This window comes from Rhagoletis pomonella, unplaced genomic scaffold (genome assembly GCF_013731165.1).
Source record: "Rhagoletis pomonella isolate Grant_MI unplaced genomic scaffold, Rhpom_1.0 Rhpom_scaffold_00001, whole genome shotgun sequence".
NCBI classification, from domain to species: Eukaryota; Metazoa; Arthropoda; class Insecta; order Diptera; family Tephritidae; genus Rhagoletis; species Rhagoletis pomonella.
The window spans coordinates 90,410,483-90,436,561 of record NW_023458555.1 but is presented as its reverse complement, the minus strand read 5'-3'; the positions used below and the strand labels follow the sequence as shown (position 1 = coordinate 90,436,561).

At 35.0% G+C, this 26,079-nt stretch overlaps 1 protein-coding gene across 1 annotated transcript in view; it reads right to left on the bottom strand.

The window, feature by feature from the left end:
* Positions 1 to 25,856, bottom strand: part of LOC118748698 (protein unc-13 homolog 4B) — a gene marked incomplete at both ends in the record, with an annotated part of 302,206 nt that extends 276,350 nt beyond the window's left edge. Inside the window, 1 exon segment of the mRNA XM_036483318.1 lies at positions 25,576 to 25,856. Within this exon segment, the coding sequence (XP_036339211.1) occupies positions 25,576 to 25,856 (281 nt within the window).
* Between the last annotated feature and the right edge of the window lie 223 nt (positions 25,857 to 26,079).

Sequence of the window (26,079 nt, the reverse complement as noted above, 5' to 3'; positions counted from 1 at the left end):
GAGAAGCATGTCCCACCCGTGACAACTATGTGCAGGACAGTTATCAGAGGTAGGTTTACAGGGCTGATAAGCTTTATTTGTTTGTTGAGGTGGACGCCGGGGAGGAATGCGGGATGGGCGGACTCGTCCATTTTCTATATACGAAATACGGGGACGAAATTTTATAAGCTGTGGATGAAGGTTCTACAAATAAACCTTCATCACTCTAAAGCAGCTTCTGCAGCTCTGCTCCTGCACCTCAGTGATAGAGGGGAGGAGCTAGTTTTTGTCCAGGAGCCCTGGGTTGTTAAGCACAGGGTTTGTGGACTTAATTCTGATGCTTACCGCATAGTGTCGGCCCCTGTGGCAGGTAAGATCAGGGCATGTATATTAATCAAAAAAAGTATTTCTTATAATTTACTCACACAGTTCAGCGATGAAGATACGGTGAGCATCTCTGTGGAAAGCCAATCCACAACACTCTGGCTGGTCAGTACCTACATGGCCTACGATCGGCAAGACTGCCCTCCCGCTCGGTGAAAGAGGCCAACTCGAGGAAGTTTCCCATAGTTATCGGGGCCGATGCTAATGCGCATCACGCGGTATGGGGATCTACCGACATCAACCCCAGGGGTGAGCTGTTACTTGATTTTATACTATTATATAATCTAGCCATCTGTAATATTGGTGATAAACCCACTTTTGTAACCTCAAATAGGAAGGAGGTATTAGATATTACCTTATCGTCTAGCGCTTTCTTTGAGAGTATTAGGGAGTGGAAGGTACTGAGCGACCATTCATTCTCTGATCACATGTATCTCTCATTTGTAATCTCCTTTGAACTTCCGGCCTCGGCCGCTTACAGAAATAAGAGACGTACTGACTGGACTAAGTTTAGGAAAGTACTCTCGGGGAATTTGCTCAACAAGGCTTCTCTCAGTAAGCTAGGCTTACTGTCACCACCTGATGAAGCGGAGCTTTCTCTCGCAAACCTTGCTTCTCTCGGTGAGTTAGGCTCATCGGAACAAACTGAGGAAGCCGTTGATTGCATCACCGAAGCCTGTAATTCGGCCTTATCTGCTTCCTGCCCACTTGTACTTCCGAGAGGAAAGAAGAAGCCACACTGGTGGAGCAAAGACATCGCCTCTCTAAGGAAGGAAAGCAGGAAACTCTTTAATGCGGCAAAGCGCGATGGTTCTTGGACTGGATATAAGGCAGCCCTGAAGAAATTTAAAAATGCCACCAGGAAAGCCCAAAGGGACTCCTGGAAGGATTACTGCGATAGTATAGAGGGTCAGTCGGAGGGAAATCGCCTGCGAAAGGTGCTTGCGAAAAGTCCGACGAACCCGATGTATATTCAGAAACCAAATGGTGACTGGACGTCACCTCGTGAGGAAATGCTTGTAGTCCTAATGAACGCGCATTTTCCAGGATGTACTGCGGAGCCCAACACCGCGGCTATTATCTCTGAACGGCCGTTGATTTCAGCGGACTTTATTGATGTACAAAGGGTAGACTGGGCCATAAAGTCCTTCCAGCCCTACAAATCTCCAGGTATGGATGGTATCTTCCCTGCCCAACTTCAGTCAGCATCTGACGTTTTATGTCCGATACTTGTCTTAATCTATAAGGCTTGTATCAAGCTTAGTTTCATACCCAAGGGTTGGACCCTGGCGAAAGTTGTGTTTATTCCCAAGGGAGGTAGACCCTCCCACGTTAAACCAAGTGACTTTCGACCGATAAGCCTTACTTCTTTCTTTCTCAAGGTTCTGGAAAGACTTCTAGACTCGCAGATCCGACAGGAAATTGATGTAAATAATCTCTCTAGCTGCCAACACGCCTACTGGAAAGGTAGATCTGTGGATACAGCTTTGCATAGTATTGTCAGCACCATTGAAAAGGCTCTCGCTTTTAAGGAATTTGCACTAGGCGTGTTCCTAGACATCGAGGGTGCCTTCAATAATGTTCTCCCGGGAGCGGTTCTTCAAGCCCTAACTCGCCTTGGGCTGGATCACCCTATGGTTGAGTTTGTTCGTCGCCTCTTAGGCAGTAGAACTATTTATTCGGAGATGGGGGCGGTACCTATTACAAGATATGCAAGTCGCGGAACCCCACAAGGCGGTGTTCTCTCCCCACTTCTTTGGAATCTAACGGTGGATACCCTGCTGTCACGGTTGCAAGGTACAGGTTGCCAAGTCATTGCTTACGCGGATGATCTTGCCCTGACGGCAATTGGTAAGCACCCCCGAGTTCTATGTGATTTAGTTCAAGGCGCCTTACGCGTCGTGGATACCTGGTCCAAAGAAGTAGGACCTAGTGTCAATCCGGCAAAAACGGCCATGGTTCTGTTTTCAAAGAAAACGAAAGCTGTCCGGCTACAACCTCCTTCCTTGAACGGTATCGCACTGACTTTCTCGGAGGAGGTTAGATATCTGGGCGTTATTCTTGACAGAAAGTTAACTTGGCGGCGCAATATAGAAGAGCGCTGCAAGAAAGCTATAACTGCTATGTATGCCTGTAAATCGGCGATTGGGAAAAAATGGGGATTGAAGCCTCATATTGTGAACTGGATGTACACAGCGGTTGTGCGTCCCATTCTATTCTACGGCATAACAGTTTGGTGGCCGTCCGTAGATAAATCTACTATAAGAAACAAATTACCAGCGGTCCAAAGGGTGGCGTGCATGATGATCATGGGAGCGTTACCATCGATGCCGACTAAAGCCCTAGAGACCTTGCTTCACTTGCTACCAGTGGACCTATATGGTAAACTACGGGCAAGCTGTAATGCTATTAGATTAAATGCACTAATCAAATGGAGTGACACGATGTTTGGGCACTCTAGTATCTTGGAAGATCTTCCAGATTACTTTAGGCGCCTGGACTACACAGTCCCGTCTATGGGACTAAAGAATTATTTCCAGACAAGGATCCCCTCAAAGGAAGAATGAGAGGAGCCATCAACAGCCATCTACACTGATGGCTCCAAGTTGGATCTGAAGGCAGGAAGTGGGGTATGCACGCAAGAACTCTCGCTTAGCCTCAGTTTTAGTCTGCCAGATCTATGCAGCGTTTTTCAGGCTGAACTAACAGCAATAAATGAAGCTGCAAGTTGGCTGATCGATTCTCTAATTAATTTGAAGGCGGTAACAATCTTATTTGACAGCCAAGCGGCTATTAAAGCACTTAATAGTGACAAATCTACGTCGAAGGTTGTTATGGAATGTAGACGTACTCTTAATGAACTGGCAAGGTGTTACGTCACTAATGTTGTGTGGGTGCCAGGCCACAAAGACATACCAGGAAACTGTACTGTAGATGAACTAGCAAGGAAAGGAATCTTGTTGCCTGCAATCAGTACAGCCCATAATGCGGGCATTCCTTGCAAGCTCTGGCTTGAGAATAACTTTGTCGGACGGGCTAATATAAGATGGTCAGCGGAGCCTACTTGCATGATAGCAAGACATATCTGGCCTAAGCTTGACAAGCGTAGATCTCGCCCTCTTCTCCACTTGGAGCGACCACTGTTGCGGCATGTTATTGGAGTTCTCCCCGGGCATTGCCTGATGGGAATCCACGCCACTAGAATGGGTTTGCAGTCAAACGACTACTGTCGTAGCTGCCGCGATGAGGAGGAAATCGAAAGCGTGGAGCACTACTTATGCCACTGTCCTGCTCTGGCGAGAGCTCGCCGATGCTCGTTCCTCCATTATTCTTTTGAATGTCTGGCCGAACTGGATTCAGCCAGTGTCTATGACTTTGTGCGCTTCATCAGAGCTACGAAGTGGTTCCACTACTAGGGTAAGAGGAGGGACATCTCTTATACGGCCCTTGATGGCCTAAGTGTGCCCTTTTCCTGAGGGATTAGGGCGGCCGAGTTAACCTAACCTAACCTAACCTATATACCCCTGTGGTCAGCTGATTAAGTTAAGTTACATTTTGTCCAGTTTTGGGTTTTTATTTTGTTAATCTAATGTTTATAGCTTTTTTTTTTATAAAAGTCTAGCACATTACATAACCAGAACTACATAAATCCACATTTCAAACTTCTTACAAAAATTCAACAAGCTTTAACAATTACACCAAAAAAATTTAAACTTTTTGTTCAGAATTTTTAGGTATGCAGTCCATTAAATTTAAATACGTAAAAGTGAAAATTTCAAGACGCTAGAAAATCGCGTTCATTTTTAATATTTTTTTTTGGCTGACGGTGCTAAGCATTTTCTTCTATATAAAAGGCACCATCCTAAGATAAAACGTGAGTGAATTTAACCCCTACTTGGCTTCTTATATTTTTATAGCCGAGCGCACTTATGCACAAGGGTATATTAACTTTGTTTACATAACGGTTGTTTGCAAAGCCAAAACGAATCGAGATAGATATAGACAAATGTATACATAAATGCTCAGACAGAAAAGAGAAATCGATTAAACCATGTCTGTCCGTCCGTCCGTCTGTGTACGCGATAACTCGAGAAAAAATTGAGATATACCAACGAAATTTGGTACGTAGGTATGTAGGTTTCCAAGGTAGGTTGGTAATGAAAATGGGCGAAATCGGACTGTAACCACGCCCACTTCCCATATAACGGTAATTTTGAGAAATACGAAAACTGCGATATTTTTGTAACTACTGAAGATTATTCACTCAAAATGGATATTTACAATAATTTTTAGACGGAAAATAAGAATATTATAAATTTTTGGAAAATGGGCGTAGCCACCCCCACTTATGGTTATATGTGTATATCTTGGTAACCGCTGCACCAATTTCTTCCAAACTTAGCACAGTTGTTGGCCTTGTTACAGCATACCACATGGCCGAAAATTTTTAAAAGCGGACAATAACCACGCCCACATCCCATATAACGGTAATTTAGAGAAATACAAAATCTTCGATAAGCTAATTTATTCAAAATTGATGCATGCAACAATTCCTTGCCAAGAAATACGCTTATGATAAAATTTTGAAAAATGGGCGTGGCATCGCTCACATATGATCACATATATGTATCTCGATAACCGTTCTACTAATTTGTACCAAACTCGGTATTGTTATTGTGCTTGCCACATAAAAGCAAAACGTTAAAAATTATTGCAATCAGACTAAAATTACGGTCGCTTTTCATATAACGCTATATTTCAGAAATGCCTTAAACTTCAATATTTCGAAATTTAGGGATGCTTATTTACTCGAAATTTATACACCCCGGCTTACCATGTAGCGGTAGTTTTCAAAAAGGTGAAAAACATATATTTAATACTTGCGCCGGGTATTTAGTGTTCGGCTCTGCCCGAACTTCGACTTTCTTACTTGTTTAATAACTAATCTTTATAGATGGACCAAACTAAAACCTCCCTTTCATATAAAAATTCGTACTTGTCCTACCCGTGATAAACGTTGTCCCACCCGTGACAGAGGAATTTCGGATTTTTTTATAATAAAGCCATAATTTTTTTGCGGTTTTTTGATTTGTTTGTGTTCCTGGTTCTTTGTTTTATTATAAGACATCCAGTTGACACAGAAAAGTGAAATAAATTCGCAGAGTTTCCGTAAAATATATCTGCTCCAAAAAGCCCCTTTTTTGTGCCACCCGTGACAGAAAAAAAAATGATTTTTTCCATATAAAAGTAAGTTGGAATTTTTTTCGTATTTTGTAATAATATAATAGTCAATTAGGTGTAGCCAGTGTTGGGCAAATTTTAATTGTAAGGACAATTAACAATTACCCCTACAATTAACAGTTGGTTAATTGTAGTTGTGAAGAATAACAATTAATTAATTGTTAATTGTAGTGGATAATAACAAATAACAATTAATTAATTGTTGATTGTAGTGGAAAATATCAATTAACAATTAATTATTTGTTAATTGTAGTAGTAGCAATTAACAATTAATTAATTGTTAACTATGGTTTTCTGCAGTTAACAATTAATTAGTTTTTAATTGTTCTGTAAATTTTATTAAAAATTAGCGGTTAAAAATGCCTGAGAGGTCTGCGTTAAGACATAGAGAACCCTGAATAAGACTGATGAATGGTGAACGTCGCAGGGTATTTCTGTTAATCCCATCAAGACAACCGTAGTTTTGTTTTTTATTTTTATTTTCTTATAATTTAATACTAAAGAAATTCATATACCTGACAGAAGGTTTGTTCTATGGTAATTAATTAATATTTCTTATTGGAATATTGTTCAGTATGTGGCTTCCCTCGTTGAGACATTTCAGGTTTAAAGCTATTTACGTCCTCTTTCATTTGGTACCAAACTTGTTTAATTTGGATAAGCGGTTTGTTTATTATCCGGAAAGAACTTTTATAGCGGAATAATATTCCCAATAACCCTGTGCTGTAGTATGGTGGCGCAGAACCATTCCTAAGTGCAGAATATACCATGTATGAAATTTCAATGAATTTGTAGTACGGGAACTACTTTTGGCCGCAGCTTATGTGGAGACGTCCCACTCTTATTATCTTAACATTTGCATCAGGTGATCATACATGCTCTTCTGCTCACGCTTTAACTTGGGAATGTTTGATTGGACATGTAATAGGAGATCACAATAATAATAATCATGATCTTCACAATACTATCTAAAAAGCTGAAGCAGCTCATCTAATTTAGCAAAAACATTTATGGAAAATGTGGGTATGTTAGGTAGATGTGTATTTCACTAAGGTAGAATCTTAGCCATTTAAAGTCGGAAAACCTCAAGCTCAAGCAGGCACATTATCTTTGCATGCAATATTTATGCCCTAGTCAATCCCGAAGCATTTCAACAATCCCGGGATTTCGGGAGGCAAAAAAATCTTATTCCGGGATCCCGGGATTTTTCGGGATTTCGACTTCTTCACAACTTTTGCATTTAACAGTAAGTTCGACTTTTTTAAACCACACAGGTTCACTGCCACCGTCTTTGGTCTTACAGGAGCATAATGCACCTTAGTAAAAGAGTCCGTAATTCAATGTCTAAATAGTTTTATAGTATTTTTAAATATCTATATTAATTGTAACAACCCTTGCACACTGTAAAATCTTGTTGTTTTTTCAATTGCTACCAAATTTTTCGTTATTACACAATTCTTGCACAAAATGTTTGAACAAGTACAGTTATTCAGGCAGGTTCTGAAATGCACTTCCGATTGCAAATGGTCCAAATTCACTTTCAATTAACAATTTTGGTGTTCTGTATAGCTCGTTTTTCATGTCAAATGAATTAATTTTTTCGTTTTCAACATCTCTTATTGTGTAAATTAGGGATGCACAGCAGAGGTGCACGCAGTCGCAGGGATGATAAATGCGTTTTTTAATTTTGTACCAAATGGCGAAAAAAATGTACCAAATCAGCCGAAAAAGTACCAACATATATGTTTTTAAATTAGGTAAATTTCTCTATAGGTACGTTCGTTTAAAATCTCCAGTAAAACATGCCCAGCAAAAAAATTCCTGTGACCGGGTGAAATCTGTTCTCTCACAAGAGAAAAATATCCAGTATAGTATGCGAACAGAAAGTTTGCAGAAACCTTCAAGCTCTCCGAACATCTGATGAAATTTTAGTTTTCATTCAAAAATGTAAAAAGAAAAAATAGTCCATGAACCTAAAGTTCAGGCCTCCGATCACACAAGCAGAGGTAGCCGCTATACAGGAGGCTTCGGATTGATTGCTCTCTAGTGTATTACCTCTACAATGCACGGAAGACTTGAGAAATTGCTCAAGGTCTGGGTGCTCCCCTGTCCTCAAGCGGTCTACTTCTGGACAGATGGGCGTTTAGCCAGCTCAGCGTGCGCTGGGCAAATACCTTGGAATGCAGGGCGGCTAATTCCTTCTGGTCACGTGTAGACCAAGGGCGGTCCAGGGAGCTCGTGAGTAAGTTACACTTCCCACTTCTGGTGAAAGTTCCAACTGGTCATTGCGTCATAGGTAAGCATGCAGTAAGGCTGAATATCATCGATGACCATGAATAACTTTAGTTTAAAAAGGCCATCAAACCCCTAAGAATAGAATTCTGAGCACATGAACCTCATTTTGTGAAGTTGTACTCGAATAGCCTTATTCATAAAAAATAAAGTAGGTTTAAAGAGCTTTATAAATTGACGTTTTCATACATTTTTCAATTTATAAACCTTTTATAAAGCTACTTTATTTTTTATGAATAAGGCCATAAGTTTCAATATCAAGGCAAGCAACAAAAGCATTCAAGTAGGTTTATTAAGTGCAAGTAACACAAAAACTTTACAAGAAAGAATTGCATTCACTGCAATCGAAGTTTCAGAAAAATAGTTTGCAAAATATTTAGTCTTTTCACCGTTTTATATTATCACAGCAACTGTTTATTGATTTTAGCAAGTCTTTCGTTTTTAATAAACACCACGTCTTGTAAGAAGTGGAAAAAGATTAGTATATTTTCATCCACAAACATTCAAATTTTCAAGTATACACCACTATATACCACTAGTATTTCGACAGAATTTGGCGCAGTGCCGTATTTTGACACAATTGTATCAAAAATGTCGATGTAATACCAATGCACTTTTGAGATTCAAAATGTACCAAAAAAGTACAATTGTACCACCAATTTCATCACTGCGCAGTCGACGTCACGGGCAAACCGCGAGCATGCTATGCGAGGTGAAGTGCGCTGTACGGAGATGGCGACGTATACATATTAACCACTACACACTTCTTTTCAAGTAAAAATGCGTGTATGTGTGTGTGTACTTTTGCGACAACTGAGCCAGTGTGGCATCTGGGCACCAGAAAAAGCCAATTTTCCAAAACAAAAGGGCCAAGTTTTTATTATCATGTTTAATAATTTTTTTGATTCAGTAAAAAGTGTATATACATATCCATTTCCTCACGTTTTTATTAATAAATTAATTTAAATACATTTACAACAACGCAAAACATATTTAATTTACCTATTCCTCACATTTTATTCAGTAAATGAATTCCATCTTAATGTAGAAGATAAGTGTATAGTATACACTTGTATGTACCTATGCATTCGGTGTGCTTAAATTAAAAAAGCATCACTAAATAACGCACCAAGCATTGAATTCCAATTATTTTGGCTTTTTGGTTTCCCAAAAGCACTAAATTTAGTGCAAAATGCACGACCTTGGCAACAGTGAGCTGAGCACATCCATGCTCAAACAGTGATACCAGACCAAGTATTTAGTAAATGCACTATGCATATTTTTCTTTTAAAGCAAAAGTTCTAATTGGCGAGGAGATTGATTTTTGGTTCTTACATAGAACACTAATAAGATTCACAAATTTATCTTAGGACTTAATTAATATAATCAACATAATTTGTAGACGAATATATTTGTGTTCGTATGAAATAGTAGCTTATGTCGGGAGGCTGGCTTTAGTAAAATGTACCATTCCCTATATTCTTTATACCACAAGGAATTTTTTTATGAGACTTCATACGAATATTGAATTGCTAGCATCGCAACTGCCTCTTTTACGTTTATCTTCCAAAAGTTCTTCAACGACTCGGGGTCAGTGAGTCTTTCGCAATCGTATGCTGCGAATGGTTCATTATACCAAAGCCAGTCTTCCGACATAAGCTACTATTCTATACGAACACAGATATGTATACTTCCCAATAGGCTTGTAAAATGCCCAATACCCAAATCCCACGCATGAGTTATTATCGGCAAAAATTTGGATACGCTCAAATCTGGCATCGCTGCAGCAAGTACTTTGTCACGCATGTGAAACAGTGTTGATATTTTAAGTACAATTGTACTTTTTTCAGTACAATTAATTTTAAAAAGTACAAAAGTACAATTTGCCGATTTTAAGTACTATTTCAACATTAAAAATACTTTTTGAACCAAACGCTCAAATCTCTTCTAGCACTTTGATTCTTAATCCGTTTACATTTAAGTAAATGGATTTACCTATATTTCATATTTGCTTCAAAACAAAACTATGAATTGTAATTTTGAATGTAAACGTGGTTGTAAACAGTAATATTAGTGATGTGCGTTATGGTGATTGCGATTTTTTATCACCGGCGGGTGAAATATCCCTTATCGCTATTTATTTTGAAAAAATCTTTAGAAATGCAATTTACCTAATGGCGATCCTGCAGAAATAGAAGTAATTGAGCAATTCGGTGGTTGAAAGTAAAAAAATGTATGTAAATTCCATGCGTTGAAATTAACAATTTCCATTGAGGATTTCCATTTTATCGGTAGTGATCTCATTTTATGTAATTTATTTTCATTAATATGAACTGACCTATATAGTGTATTACATTATTGTCTTCATCTTTGGCAAAGTAGTAGCGCATTGTCAAACGAAAACCTTGCAAATAAATCCAAACATGAAAGATTGAAAAAAATCAACAAAGTTTCATCACAGTTTTTGTTCAGAATTTGTAGACATGTTTTGGGTTAACATTTTTGTAGCCTATTCATTCTAGTATAATAAGGAGCAAGTTTGAAGTGTCAAAAAAATACCATTGATTTTTTGAATTTTTCTTTTTGCACTTTCTTCCATATAACGAATGTTCTCATTTTATTTTATACGGATGAAAATGCGCGTGTTGCGTTGCTGTTTTTTATTTCAATATTTTAAATTAAGCTTTACTTGTATAGTTTTTGTTAGACAATGATAAATAATATAATAAATAACCCAAACCAGGTGTCCTTAGCATTTTGTCGCGGGGTGTACTTTTAAAAATGTGAAATATAATTCAAGAATTTATTTGTGTATAATTTAAGTTAAACTCTAAGCTTAATGAAACTTAGTTTAACTTAGTGGGACTTTCTGACAAGGCAGGCTGTGAGATTATACGCTAGCTGAAGAGATCTCAATGATAAGTTACGTTAAATTAAGCCTACACTAACTGAAGCTGTACAATGAATTGAACAATAAACACACTGCAGTAGACAACAAAATTGGTTTTGTTTGGTTGCGGGAAAATGGAGGTAATGCATTGACGGAAACGGTGAAAAGTACAATTAAGCTCAAATAGTTACACTTTTTGTCATTAATTTGGTACAATTTAAAAATTTTAAATATCAACACTGATGTGAATGTATGTCAGCGATGGGCTCACGTACACAACTACATTTTGCGAAAACAGCGAGAGCATTCAGTTGGTGTTAAATGTTCGGTAAGTGAGGTTGTGCTAGCGCTTTTAAGAAAATGCTTGTTGACGGCAATAAAATCAATAAAAGCGCGATCACATCTTCACCGCATGAGTGTTCGACACCAACTGATGGCATGCAGTTTTATGGTCCATTCAATTTTAGTATTATAAACAGCGTTGCCATTTTAGCCGTTTTCCGGCTAGATTTAGCCGGTTTTGATAGCAACTAGCCGGAGAAAATTCGATCTAGCCGGCAGCCGATTTGTTAGCCGGTTTGTAAAAAAAAGTTAGCCGTTTTTAGCCGATTTTACTATTTGCCTAAAACTATTTGTGCAAAAAGTAAACAAGTTGTTCGAAAGCAATAATGCAGACCCAATGAAGATTTTTAATGAACTCAATGTTTTACTTTCGCATCTATGCTCCCTAGTGGTTATTAGCGCGGACACATTTGATCCTATATGCTCCCCGTTGGAACCATACCTTGCTCCATTTCCTCAGTTTTATCACAGTTTTGAAGAGTATTTAAAAACAAAAGTAAGCACAAACGCTTTTGACCACGAAGCCGAGAAAATAATTCGAGAAAATGGTCGCTATTTTATTATCAGTTTAATAAAGGAATTACGCCAACGCCTCCCTACAAATATTGCAACACTAAAAAAATTGACTTTTTTCGGTTGGAAATGCATTAAGAGTAAATAAACCAAAAGTATTTGTTCAACTACAGCAACAAAAACACAAATATAATGCCGACGAAATAACATCCATAGAGATGCAATGGCAACGGCTAACGTTACATACCTGGAGTAATTTAGACTCAACTGTAAAATTTTGGGCCGAAGTTTGCTGACCTTTCCAACCTAGTTTTTAGTTTTCTTGTTTTGCCTATAAGTAATGCAGAAGTAGAGCGAATATTTAGTTCAATGAATATAATAAAAACTAAGCAAAGAAATCCAATGTGCGTTAAAACGTTAAACGCTATTTTATATATAAGATACGGTTTAAAACGTGAAGAAAAATGCTGCCATAATTTTACTGTCGATGACGATCTCTTAAAATTAATGAATTCAGGTGATATATACAATAGTGATTCATTTGATGATGAGGAATATACACTCGATATAAATTAATGGTGTTAACTAGTCTTTCGTTTCTTGCGATTTATTTAAATAAAGCATGTGAATTTTCACTAAAACATTTTAGCCGTTTTTTGCCAGAGTCTATGTGAAATTTCACTAAAACATTTTAGCCGTTTTTAGCCGCTTTTTTTTGCCAATCTAGCCGGTCGGCCCAAAAAGTTCTGGCAACACTGATTATAAAGTGAAAGTGCGGCTAAGAATTCACGTTGATTTTTAATATTTTTTTGCATTTTCTTTATACAAATTGGATGTACAAAAATTTCAGTATGAAAGAAAAAGTGCAACACCTTCAACGAAAAAAATTCTCAAAAATCTACGCGAATTGAATGTGCTATCTCGATCATTTAAACATCTTGGACTCGCCCATCACTAAAAATGATTATTTAAATCTAAAGTATATATTAAATGATATTTAACATTTGCTTTAGAGATGAAATTTCGACAAATTTGTTTAAACAAAAATGTTAAGCGCATATGCAAAATGTGGAAGCGAGATTCTTATGCTTGCGTTTCTATGTTTTTATCATTTATCAGTTTAAGCACATACGATTAAATGTAAAAAAAAAATATTTTTAATTGCGGATCCGAAAGAAATATTTATAGTTATATAGTTACGCAAAAATAGTGCCGTAAATCAATCGATTGTGCTGCTGCTTCCGCAAGGGCCGAAAATGGCACAATGCACACTCATTTTCCATCACTGTCACACATACAATCTCACTATTCTGCTGACTTCGTTTTCCCCTTCCGATAACTTTTTGCTTCCGCGCTTGCCTAGCACCGCTGTGCAAAGCTTTGCACGCATAGTCGCCCGCGACACATATGTGCTGATTTGGGCATCCCTAATGTAAATGAATCCGTAAAAATATCGGGATCCCGAAGCTGTAATCCCGGGATTGAATGCCCTAATATATACGTAGTACGCTATGGCGACCCGCCGTTTGTTTATGAATAAAAGTTAACTGTTTCGTAATGTTAGGGATTATTTTTTCATTTGTATGAGTAGTTTTTATTTTTTTTTTTCATTGCGTAATTTGTATACAAATTCTTCGTTGATAATATGATCACTTCGTTTGAGGAGATGTTGCAAACTCTTTTTTCATTTGAACTGTGCGGCTTTTGGATGAGTGGAAACATTTAGAAAAATTTATCTAGTAAAGCTTTTCCAAACACTATTCGTTTGGAGCCAATTATGTTATTTTTCATTTAGTTTCGATATTTTAGTCTTTACTTTTAGATATGTAGGTGATAATCTTATTGAAAATATTAACATGTAATGTAATGTAATGTAAAGTACCATTTCATTTTATTTTATCAATTTACCAAGTTAAATTTTGCAAACAGGTTGCGGCCCTCCTCAAAAATATTTTCGGCTGTAAATCTTCTTAAAACTCTTTAGTTTGATATCCACGTTGCTATGTTTCATTTATTTAATTACTTTAACTAAATTAAAAATTTTAAAGAGCTGGCCACCCTCTTCAAAAGTATTTGCAATAGTCATCTTTCTCAAGCCTCTTTAAAATTATACCTTTATTGTAATATGTGGTTTATTTTATCAATTAAATTTAGTTAAATTTTCAAACAGGTATACCGACGGCTGTAAGCATTCTTAAAAATACAAAGTTTGATACAAACATTGCAATATTTAATTTATTTTATCAATTTAACTGAGTTAAAATTTTCAAATAGATGGCAATTCTCAAAAATATTTCCTTCAGTTATCTCTCTTAAACCTCTTTAATTTAATATCTATGTCGCAATATATCATTTGTTTTATCAAACCTCTTAGTTTGATACCCTTATTCTAAAATTTTCAAGTAGGTGGCAGGTGTCATATTTAATTTATTTGATCAATGTAACTTAGTTAAAATTTGTAAATAGGTGGCAACCCTACTAAAAATATTTCCAACAGTAATCGTTCTTAAACCTCATTAATTTGATATGGGTATATTGTAATATTTCATTTGTTTTATCAATTTAATTGAATTTAAAATTTTCAAACAGGTGGCAACCATCCAAATACTTTGTAAATGATCCTGGTATTATAGCGAACAGTTCAAAAAAAAAATTATTCAGATCTATTTAGCCGTTCTCCAGTTTTGAGGCCTGTTACAAACGAACACAACATTTTTATACATCTGTGGTCATGAGCAATAATCGCCCAAGTCGAAAAACCCAAATTCGAGAAAAAACGCTTTAACGATTTGGATTGTAATGTTACTTTATGAGGAAACCAAAATATTTTCACCAATAACTTTTGAAATAGCCTAGCTAACGAGATTGGAGTTTCGCATACACATGGAATAGTAGTTGCAGAAAACGATAGCATATATAACTAATGTGGCCAACCGTACTTCTTTCGGAAGTACAGTACTTCTTTTTGAACCGTTGTACTGCGTACTTCGAAGTACAGTGAAATGTGCTTCTTTGCAATGCTTTATACTACCCAAGGTACATTGCACAGGTAGTATCAGTACAGCAGCTTATTTAATTTTTTTTTTTTCAAATTATCCGGTCTCTAAAATGTCAAGTATTTTTAATTTCTTCTCATAAAAAATATATGTAAATTATAAAAATCTTTATGCATGAAACCTCTTCCCATACAAAACAAGCGATTGAAAAGCAAAGTTTGGGACGTTCACCTAACTCTGCAGCACAAGCGCTGATTACTGCGCAAACAAAATTTACTAAGAGAGGAAGTCGCACCAATTTTTTTCCAAATCTAATGTTTGATTTTTACTCAAAATCAGAACAGTTTTTGACACTTTAGACAGAGAAGGTATATGAGTATTCATATACGTTCTTTGGTTTAGATAAGCAACAACAAAATACACATAAATGTTGTTTTTGCTCCAATACCTGTTTGATATGCCTTGGTTCTTCCTTTTAAATTTAAATTTCTTTAACTGTATCGAAAAATTTCAAAAGGTTAGTCATCTCAGTTAAGAAAGGTACTCATAGATCAACACATATGTAAATAATGACTTTCAATCACTTTACTTCTCTAGCTGACAAATTTCGTTATAAATGGCTACTCAGTTAAGAAGAATTAAAAGGTGTTAGAGAGTTTAAAAAGTCGGTGGCGAATCTTACTTGCTCCTGTGGATATTCAGAAACGACAGTATCGATGCCACAGTAAACATTTTCTTATCCGGGCAACATATTAATCGTTTCCTTATTAACTGTCGTACAGTGGTTATTTTTTGGACACGGAATTGCTTAATCCTTCACGTTTTTTGATTACTTACACCAGGCTGAGGTTGAACGACGCATTCGACTCAATTTTCATCTCGCGAAATAGACTCTTATTGTACTTATCTTAATTTTTAAGTCTAGCGAGTGTTCTCGACCTTCTCTAACTCGCAAAAGAAATTTGAAATAACCTCATATTTATTTAAAACAGTGATTTTTTTAAGTTCTCCAGCATTTTAAAATCATATACATATGTAAAATTTAAAATAAATATATTAAATTGTTCAAAAATATTGTTCCCAACGTACCAGCGGAGTCCGATAATAGACCGAAAAGGGGCTTTACGGTTTTTAAAATGTTCTTAATTTAGTTTATGATTAATAAGTATTAAAGTGTTTTCATCTTTTTGTAGAAAAAAACGCTCAATTAAAACCTGACATAAAAACGGAAAAATCCTGAAGTAAATCAAAAAATATTCTTTTGTAATGAAACCGAAACATCAACATTAACATGAACAACACTCATTGCAAAAGAATATTAGACCTCCAATGATAGCTTCAAGGTTAGTCCTTTTATTAAAACAAGAAAAAGGAAAGGTGTGTAAAAAAAATAAACCTAATGAGTAATAAAATTATAACTTAAAAAACCAACAACACGCTTTTATTACAATAAGGACTAAAAAGAAAACAAGTAAGAAAGTCTAAGTTCGGGCGGAGCCGAACATTAAATACCCGGCGCAAGTATTAAATATATGTTTTCCACCTTTCCGAAAGCTACCGCTACATGATAAGCCGGGGTGTATAAATATTAAGTAAATTCAATTTCGAAATATTGAAATTTCAAACATTTCTGAAATTTACCGTTATATGAAAAGCGGCCGAAATTTTAGTCCGATTTCAACAATTTTGAACGGTTTGCTTTTATGTGGCAAGCACAATAACCATACAGAGCTTGGTACAAATTGCTAGAACGGTTAGCGAGATACATATATGTGATCATAAGTGGGCGGTGCCACGCCCATTTTCCAAAATTTTATCATAAACGTAAACGTCTTGGTAAAGAATTGTTGCAACCATCAATTTCGAATAAATTAGCTTTAATATTTAATGATTTATCGAGGATTTCGTATTTCTCTAAATTACCGTTACATGGGATGTGGGCGTGGTTATTGTCCGATTTTAAAAATTTTCGGCCGTTTGATATGCTGTGCCAGGGCTAACAACTGCGCCAAGTTTGGAAGAAATCGGTGCAGCGGTTACCAAGATATATACATGTAACCATAAGTGGACGTGCCCATTTTCCAAAAAATTTTAATATTCTTATTTTTCGTCTAACAATCATTGTAAATATCAATTTTGAGTGAATTATCTTCAGTAGTTACTAAGTTATCGCAGTTTTCGTATTTCTGAAAATTACCGTTATATGGGAGGTAGGCGTGGTTATTGTCCGATTTCGCCCATTTTCAATAGCGTCCGTCCTATGCCCAAAAGAAGTGCACGTACCAAGTTTCGTTAAGATATTTTTACTCGAGTTATCATGTGCACAGACGGACGGATGGACGGACGGACAGACAGTCACCGCTTAATCGATTTCTCTTTTCATTTTGATCATTTATGTATACATTTGTCTATCGATTCGTTTTGCCTGTTACAAACAACCGTTATGTGAACAAAGTTATAATACCCTTGTGCACAAGTGCGCTCGGGTATACAAATTATTTATTGATTTAAAGATTCGTTAAATAAGGATATGAAGTTCCCTAACTTGATGCTATTTAACCTTTTAAACTAGCGTAAAATAGTACTAAAGTAATTGGCACGTAGTCATAGTCGAAATAAAGTCCACAGGAAAGTTAGTTGCAGTTATTTTTTACAGGCATCCCATTGGAAGAGGGATTCGGGGGTACGAATTTGTTGTAACATCAGGAGTTGAAGACTTGCTCTAGCTGCTAGTCTCTCAAAATGTTTAATTCTGCCATTTCCTGGAATGGATTTTCATGATTTCAAACCTTTAGTAAAGTTAATATGATTTATTCATATTGTTTTTGTTTTTTACACACCCTTCCTCTTTAAAAAATATACAATTTCATAAAATTTCAATGTCTATTTATCATATTGCTCTAGCGTTAGACGATCTAGGGTCCAAACGCATAAGTGGCCCATTACGCCCATTTGGGTACTTAAAGTTGACAGTATAGCACAGTGCGTAGGCAACTGGCTGAGTCAGTGGGATCGTCGGTTCGAATCCTACTGAAAGAAGTCTGATGAGGAAATATGGTGATTTCCGAAATAGCTATCACTTCTACCATTTTTTCAAATTATTGTTGCTTTTCCGCAATAAGTTTTCATTGAAAAACGGCCTCGAGCTCAATAAAAATTGTTGAATATAATTGTTATAAGGCCATAAAATAACAAAAACAAATAACTTAAGGATGAGCCCACCTAAAAATTAAACATTCTAATAATAGAAAATATTAACAAAAACCAACAACCACACGATCAAGTGAATTGCAGCGGAATAGCTGCGCTTAATTGTAGTTGGCTTAGCAAGTGAAATATTGGATATAAGCAACAAGAATTATAAAGGCGAACTTAGCACAGTGCGTAGGCAACTGGCTGACTCAGTGGGATCGTCGGTTCGAATCCTACTGAAAGAAGTCTGATGAGGAAATGGTGATTTCCGAAATAGCTATCACTTCTACCATTTTTTCAAATTATTGTTGCTTTTCCACAATAAGTTTTCATTAAAAAACGGCCTCGAGCTCAATAAAAATTGTTGAATATAATTGTAATAAGCCCATAAAATAACAAAAACATTGCACAATGTACAATTAAGGCCCATAATAAGACGGAAGAAATACATTATTTTCATTAAGTTGCGTTAAAAGGTTTCCAAGATACAGCACTTTAAAGAAAGGTATGTATGACGTTTTCTTAAAATTTAAGTCCAGTGTAAATAGGCAACCCTACGTCATATCGGCAAAATATGCTGCACGTATATTCATGTCACCTAGGCCTTCAATCTCTTCAACTTTCATCCAAATCCTTAGAGGTCGCGCACAGAGGTGGCCGCGGTGACATGAAATGCCTCATAAGTTACAATGACCAGCTAATATTTTCCGATGGTTTTTAAAAATTTGTTTTCCGCCGGTCATTTTTGTTTTTTTCTCGTTTAACAATTGCCTTTTATAAAAACTGGCGTTGGCTTTTTTAATTTTTTTTGTGAACAATCATAGTGCATAATAGTGTCCGTTTTTTCTTTTTATTTCCTTATAATATTTAAGCAATCAAAAATTTCTCACTACTCCAGTAAAATAAGTTTTGAAAGGAGTACGAAATGTTTGCTTTTTATCGCTATGCATAAATGTGCGTATACATAAAAACTGTGCCTTAAAGCTTTCGAAACTTAATGCAATAAAGTAGACTACACCTTTGGAATGAAATTTATAATAAAAAGATAGCTACGAAAAATAAAGCGGGAACAAAATACTTTAACAAAAATCTTCAAAAGTATAAAAAAAAATTACCTTTTTACCAACCTAAATTTTTTATACCAATTTTAGTAACAATTTACCAAAGTGGCAACCCTGGTAGCAATGCTTTACTTAATGTAAAACTTTAAAAACTTTTGCATGGAAATATTTAAAAAGTGGTCTAATGATTTTTAAATCTGAAATGTTCATGCAAAGTTTCAGATCGAGCACTTTAATTTGATACATGACTTGTCTCTGTGCGATAAATAAATCGCTAGGAATAAGCGCCTTATCTTAGAATAATAATTAGTATAGATTTTTAATTAATAAAATTTATTTGCTGAATTTGTACAATGTTACCGTTTCTGTATATTCTGCTGTTAACATTTTCTAATTACTTTCATACTATGTAGGGTTTTCAGTTTCTGTACTTCTTTGAGCTATGAAATAGTTGGTCACATTATATATAACTCAATTCTTTCTTAAGTCGACTTAGGCAGTTATTGCTTATGAACACAGATATATAGATAGAAGATGGGAGGTGCCACGCCCTTGTTTACAATACCGCCCATTTTTCTCCATGAGTATGGAATTATTTCATATATCTCTATATCAATTTCCGGTACTCTACACTGAGGGAAATAATGCATAGTAAAAATTAATACTTTATATTTGATTATCGTTTAAAAATGTTCGTATTTAAAAATAATATTTTCATACAAAAATGTATTACGCAAGTATTTGACTGTTCACATCAGAGTATGTACAGATGTGTAAGTGTACATATTAGGGATGTTGCGAATGTGGTATTTTAGACATCCGCGGATGCGAATGCGGATGTCAAGTATTTTCAAGAAACAGTTAAATTTGCACAATTTCACCTATTCTCTATCGAAATGTGGATTGTATATATTAATAAAAAAATGTTAACTCAAAAAGTTGTGCATTTGAAAAAAAAACACGTCCCACGATAGAAAAACATGATTTTCATATTACCATATAAAAAAGTTTGTTGCAAAAATATAATATTTAATTAATTAACAAAAATATTGGTCAGTATATAATTAACAATATACATATATTTGTTTATTTATTGAATGAGTGGCGAACGAATAAAATCTGGTTGCACCATATCTAGTTTTTTTTGTATACGTACTTATTTATTGAATCTTTCTTTCGAAACTAAAAATAAGTTTTCAATTCTTACAAACTATCATATTTAAAATTTCTGCGGCAATGCTTAGAATTTTCATTGTTTTGCATATATATTTATTAAAGTTGTTGCGGCTGTCGGAATAGACAAGATACCGAGAAGCGGGATCGCTAGATATCATGCTGACAAGGCGGTCTGAAGAGCCACACTACCTGGACGGGTGGAAAAGACTACATTCCACGCCGGGCCTTCATTTCTTTACATTTAAGCAACTGCAGCCCAGTGGGCTGTTTTCGGTCGGAAAGGACGAGTTTCAAATCCGAAATTGATATATTTCTGATATCCAAATTTATTACATTGCGCATCTTCTTGCATATATCGCGCTAAGAAGATCTCTCGCTAGTTGTTCTAGAGGCTACAACAACTCCGCCCAGATCGGTTGATATCTCAGTCGTTGTCGTCTCGCTAGTCGTTTTGGGCGGTTTATTAACCGTGTTGAGTAACTGGTGCTTAGCTTTCTTATGTCCTTGAGCACCGTATTTATATTAAGATCTGTGTGGATATTCGTATATTTTATGTACCACGGTGCATTAGAGCTGTTAAACTATTGACAGTCATCCCATTCGATGTTTTTGATGGTTTGCATTGAAACTATCGATAGTATCGGATAATTTTAAACTGCATTGACGAAACTTTTTCGGTTTTGTTTAGTTCCTGAAGAATTAGCTAATTGTTATATAGACAGTCCGACTGATTCCCAATTTTTGGCCGATGCCGATTAATCGGTCTTAGAGCAAAGAATCGGCCGATGCCGATGCCAGTTCCTTAAAAAAAAATACCTATAAATTAATTCAAGAACAAATGTTACTGATAAGTTTTTATCATGGTGAAATTATAATAAGGTGTTGTCACTTAGGGGGTGGTTGTTGTAATTTTGACAATTTCGGCATACCAGCGTTACAGTAATGCCTACTCTATTCATCCCAATTTCATTTCTTGGCAAAATGGAACAAAAAATGGAGCAGGCAATTTTGTAAAAAAATTATGCGTATGTATCACTTACTACGTTTATACGCACGTCTTATTTGTAAATAACAATTTACAAAATGGTAAACTTTGCCGTATAAACGCTGCAAACGCTTTGCAAATAACTAAATCACGCAAATAAGGATTGATTAGTGGTATTATTTGCAAATAAGTGCAAGACGCCGCCATTCTTAGGTTTATTTTCTTTTTCGATGGTCTTCTTATTGCCTTTTAATAATCAAGACGTTGCCATTTTTAACTTTATTTTCTTTTTCTATGGTCATATTATTGCCTTTTTATAATCAGGCAATATTAAAAAAGAATTTTTCACCATCCAATAAACAGTGAGTTAGGTATTTGCAAATAATTTTTATTTGCAAATAGCTAACGTATAAACGTAGTAACTGTTTCTTTGTGTCGCTTTTTCTTTGACTCTTCGTTTAAAATTCATTGGAAAATTAGAGCTATAATTTTCAATAATTGCGATTTTGTAAGTAAATTTTTGATAAAATATATACTATACATACGATAATGCACTTTGGTCGAACAATTTAAACGCATAATTATTTTATAATATAACTGATAGAATTCAGAAATTCAATTTTAAAATGTTAACGAAAATAAAGGTCGTAATAAAATTCCCTTTAAAGTTGAGATATTTAAAAACTAAGTACGCATATACATGTACTTCCGAACTTAAGGAAAAAATACAAATAAAATTCCATACGGGCTAATATGTCATTTTTAGTTGTTTAAAAATTAAATAAAGAGAATGGTATAATTTAATTTGTTTTAATATGAATAAATGAAAGACGGAAAATAGTCCTTATTTTTTAAGTACTAACCATCATCATATGTGTGTGCTGCGACCGTGTGGCCTTGAAGTTTTACAAATAATAATTTTAAGGTAGAAAAATATAACTGAATAAGTAATAATAATTTCTTTTGAGCGAAAAAATTAAACTGTAATTACACTGGTTTACAGAAAAAATATTTTATTGATGCAAGCTTCATTTAACTGGTGTGGGGTCCACTGATATATGTATGTATTGGAAATATTACCCAAAAAGTAGTAAAAATAATCCTAATCTTTTCGCCCTTTTTCTACTACCCCAAAATGCATGGCTGCAATTGGCATGCAGAAAGAGTGAGGTTATGTAAGTGACATCACCTTATATTTATTTCACCATGAGTTTTTATAATAACAAAAGAAAAATATAAAAAATAACATTACAAAACAAATAATCATTCTAGAATCTATTCACTTATTTATGCTAGTAAAAATTTCAAACTTTTTCTTTTAAACATTCTGAGTATGCAGTTTTTTAGCCTATTCAATTTTATTTTAATGGAGTGGAAATTTTAAGTAACTAGGACTTACTATTGATTTTCGTAAATGTTTTTTGTGGAAGGTGTTGCGGATTTTCTCCATACAAACATTTTTTTTCGAATATACTTTGTTTGGAAGAAAATGCGTGAACAAAAAATTATCAAAAATCATCACTTACTGAACAGAATGCAGTACCAGAGCCATTCGCTAGCTACATCCGAAAAAATACACCATAATCACAGCTACATATTGTGGGCAGTTTAGTGCATTTACACTAAACAGCATTTACACTTGACAGCTCTTGCTACATACCACAGCCTCACCATTCTGGTTCGGCAGTTACCTAGCTACTTCAAACTTGTACTTTATTGTACTAAAATTTAAAAATCTGCTTACTCAAAAAAATTTTAAAAAATCTGACTAAACAGTTTATAATTTTGATTAACATTTGTTAAAATTGCGGAAAAAGTAAAAAGAATCGGCCAAAAACGGCCATGCCGATGCCGTTTAATCGGTCGGACTCTACTTTAAAGCATTCTCTTTTGTGTTTTCCATTTGCGAAAGTGTCAAAAGCAAAGCAAGAAACTTGAAACCACTTGACGGTACAGACGGATATGTTCTTTTTTCTTCTCAACCCCTCTCTTACACTAGAAAGTAGAATTAAATTCATTACTTGAACCGCGTAAAATCCGGTAGTAGGTAAAAAAATAGTGATGTGTAAGCAAATCAAAGTAGCCAAATTCCCATTTCCAAAAATTTAAAAATTTATACTAGGTAGTACATATAATATAAACAATTAGGGAGTTCACAAGTCGTGCTATTTGTCATATTTGCTCTTTTATACTATTTTTTTAGAAAAGTTTTAAAAGTGTTGTTTTTGCTTTACAAGTAAAATTGTTGTATTACAATACAACTTGGAAAAATATGTTTACTTTGCTATTTGTGAGTGCTATTGGATCAGACATTTCTATTTATTTACATTTTTCCTTGTTTGAGTACAATAAAATATTCAAATTTTAAATAAAAAAATGGAGTCATATCATGGCAATGGAGTAAGTTATCTTTAATTTATTACATATTTAACTTATTAAAGATCTTTTTTAATTCAGTGCAAAACTAAGCGTGTCCGGGGAAAACCAATCCATATGTGGACAGTGTCGGAAGAGAAGTCCCTAATTGATTTTCTTTTAGAAAACCGCCTATTTGAGGTTGTAACACATTCAGATCCCAATTGTTTGCTTTCGGAACTCCTAGATGGACACTTCGGCGATTTGCCAACAACACAGGCATATTCAACCTAAAAGTTTCATCGATCTCTTCCTCCTCATCTTCATCGCCTAACAAAAATGCACCAAATAAATTTAAAAAACTAATAAATGACTTATTTGACGACTCACTTCCTTCCATCATTGCGTCCTGCGCGTACTTCTCGCAAATCGCAGCCATTAATTTGATTTTCTCGCTTCTTCTGGGCATTATAAACTTTCTAAAGCTGTTTTAATAATTTTATTGTTAAAATATTGTACAATAGCACACGAAAAAGTATGGGATGCTCACAAGTTTCATTTTACAACTGTTCTAAAAAAATAGTACAAACGAGCAAATATGACAAATAGCACGACTTGTGAACTCCCTAAATATATATATTTCCTCAAACGATGGCCAACGACCATTCGATAGTGCAATAATAAAATTATAGTTTAAAAAACTAAAACCTCGCTATTAAAATTTCTATTCGTACTGTCATCAGGTATGTAACTTGAGAATAGAAATCGCTGCATCTTTTAGGCGCATCAATATTACATAGTTACATCCCGAGTTAATAAAAGGAAGGTAAAAAGGGTGTTTTTTCCTTTAAATGTGATTTTTCTCAAATTTTTATATACGAAGTATACAAATATGCATATCAAATGAAAGGGTATTTAATCATCTTAACAACGATACAACTTAAAAAAAAATAGTAATTTTTTTGTTTAAATATTTTTCTTTATAAAAAAGGGTATTTTTTAATTTAAATGTGGTTTTTCTAAAATTTTTATACACGAAGTATACAAATATGCATATCGGAAGAAAGGGACTTAATCACCTTTACATCGATATAGATCAGTTCAAAACTGTTTGAAATATAAGGTTTTTAATTTTTCGAAGACCCGACCTTTGACCCCTTACAGCACCTGTAATATGAATCTGCACAAAAAAGCTTATATACCATAGGTTTTTAGTTATTTACATGCAATAATTAAATATCATTTTTTACCAAAGGTCCTATTTCGAACTTCGAAGGTCATATCGCGATTTCGGAGGCTAACTTCGTAAAACGGAGAAATAACTGTTTCACCTATGACACAATCTCTAAAATAATTGGTTTGGTCCAATACCCAGAAAAAAAGTTGATTTTGCCGCACAGTGTAATCCGTGCAGTGGGCCTACCGGTGAAACCATGATTAAAAATTGCGCCAGTATACTACCTCAAGACCACAATTTTTTAATCGCTATATCTCAGATATGGTACAACAGTATATTTTGCTTTGCTGTCTTTGTGCTTAAGTGCACATTTAAGATACCTATTTACCCCAAAATGCGCATAAGCGGCATTATTTTAAACAGTTATAAGGAAACTGCTCCGATACACATTCAACATACCTGCACATTAGCAATACTTGCCTTAAAAATTTGCAACTATTATCAATTATCAAAGGAAGTATTACGTTTACCTGGACTGGCTCTACACTTACCCTAATTTTACAAGCTTTTATTTGTTTTGCTCATCTTGAAGAACAACGAAAACGGCTTTCATTTTATGTAGTTATATATATTATTAGATATCATTCGGAAAAATTTGGCTTGCAGTAATTTCTACGTGTCAAGTGCTCCTCCATTATTTGGTTTCATAAGGATTCGGATACTTTTATCATTGAAGTAGTAAAGAAAATTCAAAGCAAAATATACTGTAGTTCTTAGGAACAAAAGTGTCATAACAGTTTTTTAAGATATGTAATAGCATAATCTACTTTTTTGTCTAACCTATGTTTAGGATAAACCTAACCGTTTGGCTGAAATTTGCAAAAAAAGCTTATTTATGTGACCTTTTGCGTTGATCAAGTTTTTTTTACAGATGTGGGATTTATTGAGCTAACTTGACTGGGCTTAATGTACAATTATGGAATTATACTTACGTCTATAATTTTTGCTACAAAGGTATATGATCCTTCCACATCTGGCCAATCTAGTTGCTGCCAGAATGTCTTTATTTGATAAAATATCGCAAGAGTATCCACTGCAGATGAACTATATTTCACTGTGTCATCGACAGCTTGCAATCGGTCCAACTCAATGGCTTTATCAATTCGATTTAATGCCTTAACAATTGAAATGCCGAGCCAGTGGGTAACACCAGTCATAAACCAACAATGAAATTTTTCTAGTGCTAGGTCTTCATTTGGACATAGACATTTACCTAAAATAAATAATTTTTAAAGTTAAAACTGAGGTTAAAAGGGAGGCAAAAAAAATATAACCATTCGATAGTATCCACGGTGGAGATAATACAGAAGGTGACGCCGATGGCAATACCGTTAATCGGCTCTCAGTGAATTTGACAGAATCAGCTGTTTTGCTGACGTCACAGTAGAGATGACAGCAGTTTATTTACTTACTATTGTTGGTAAATATCCTTGTGT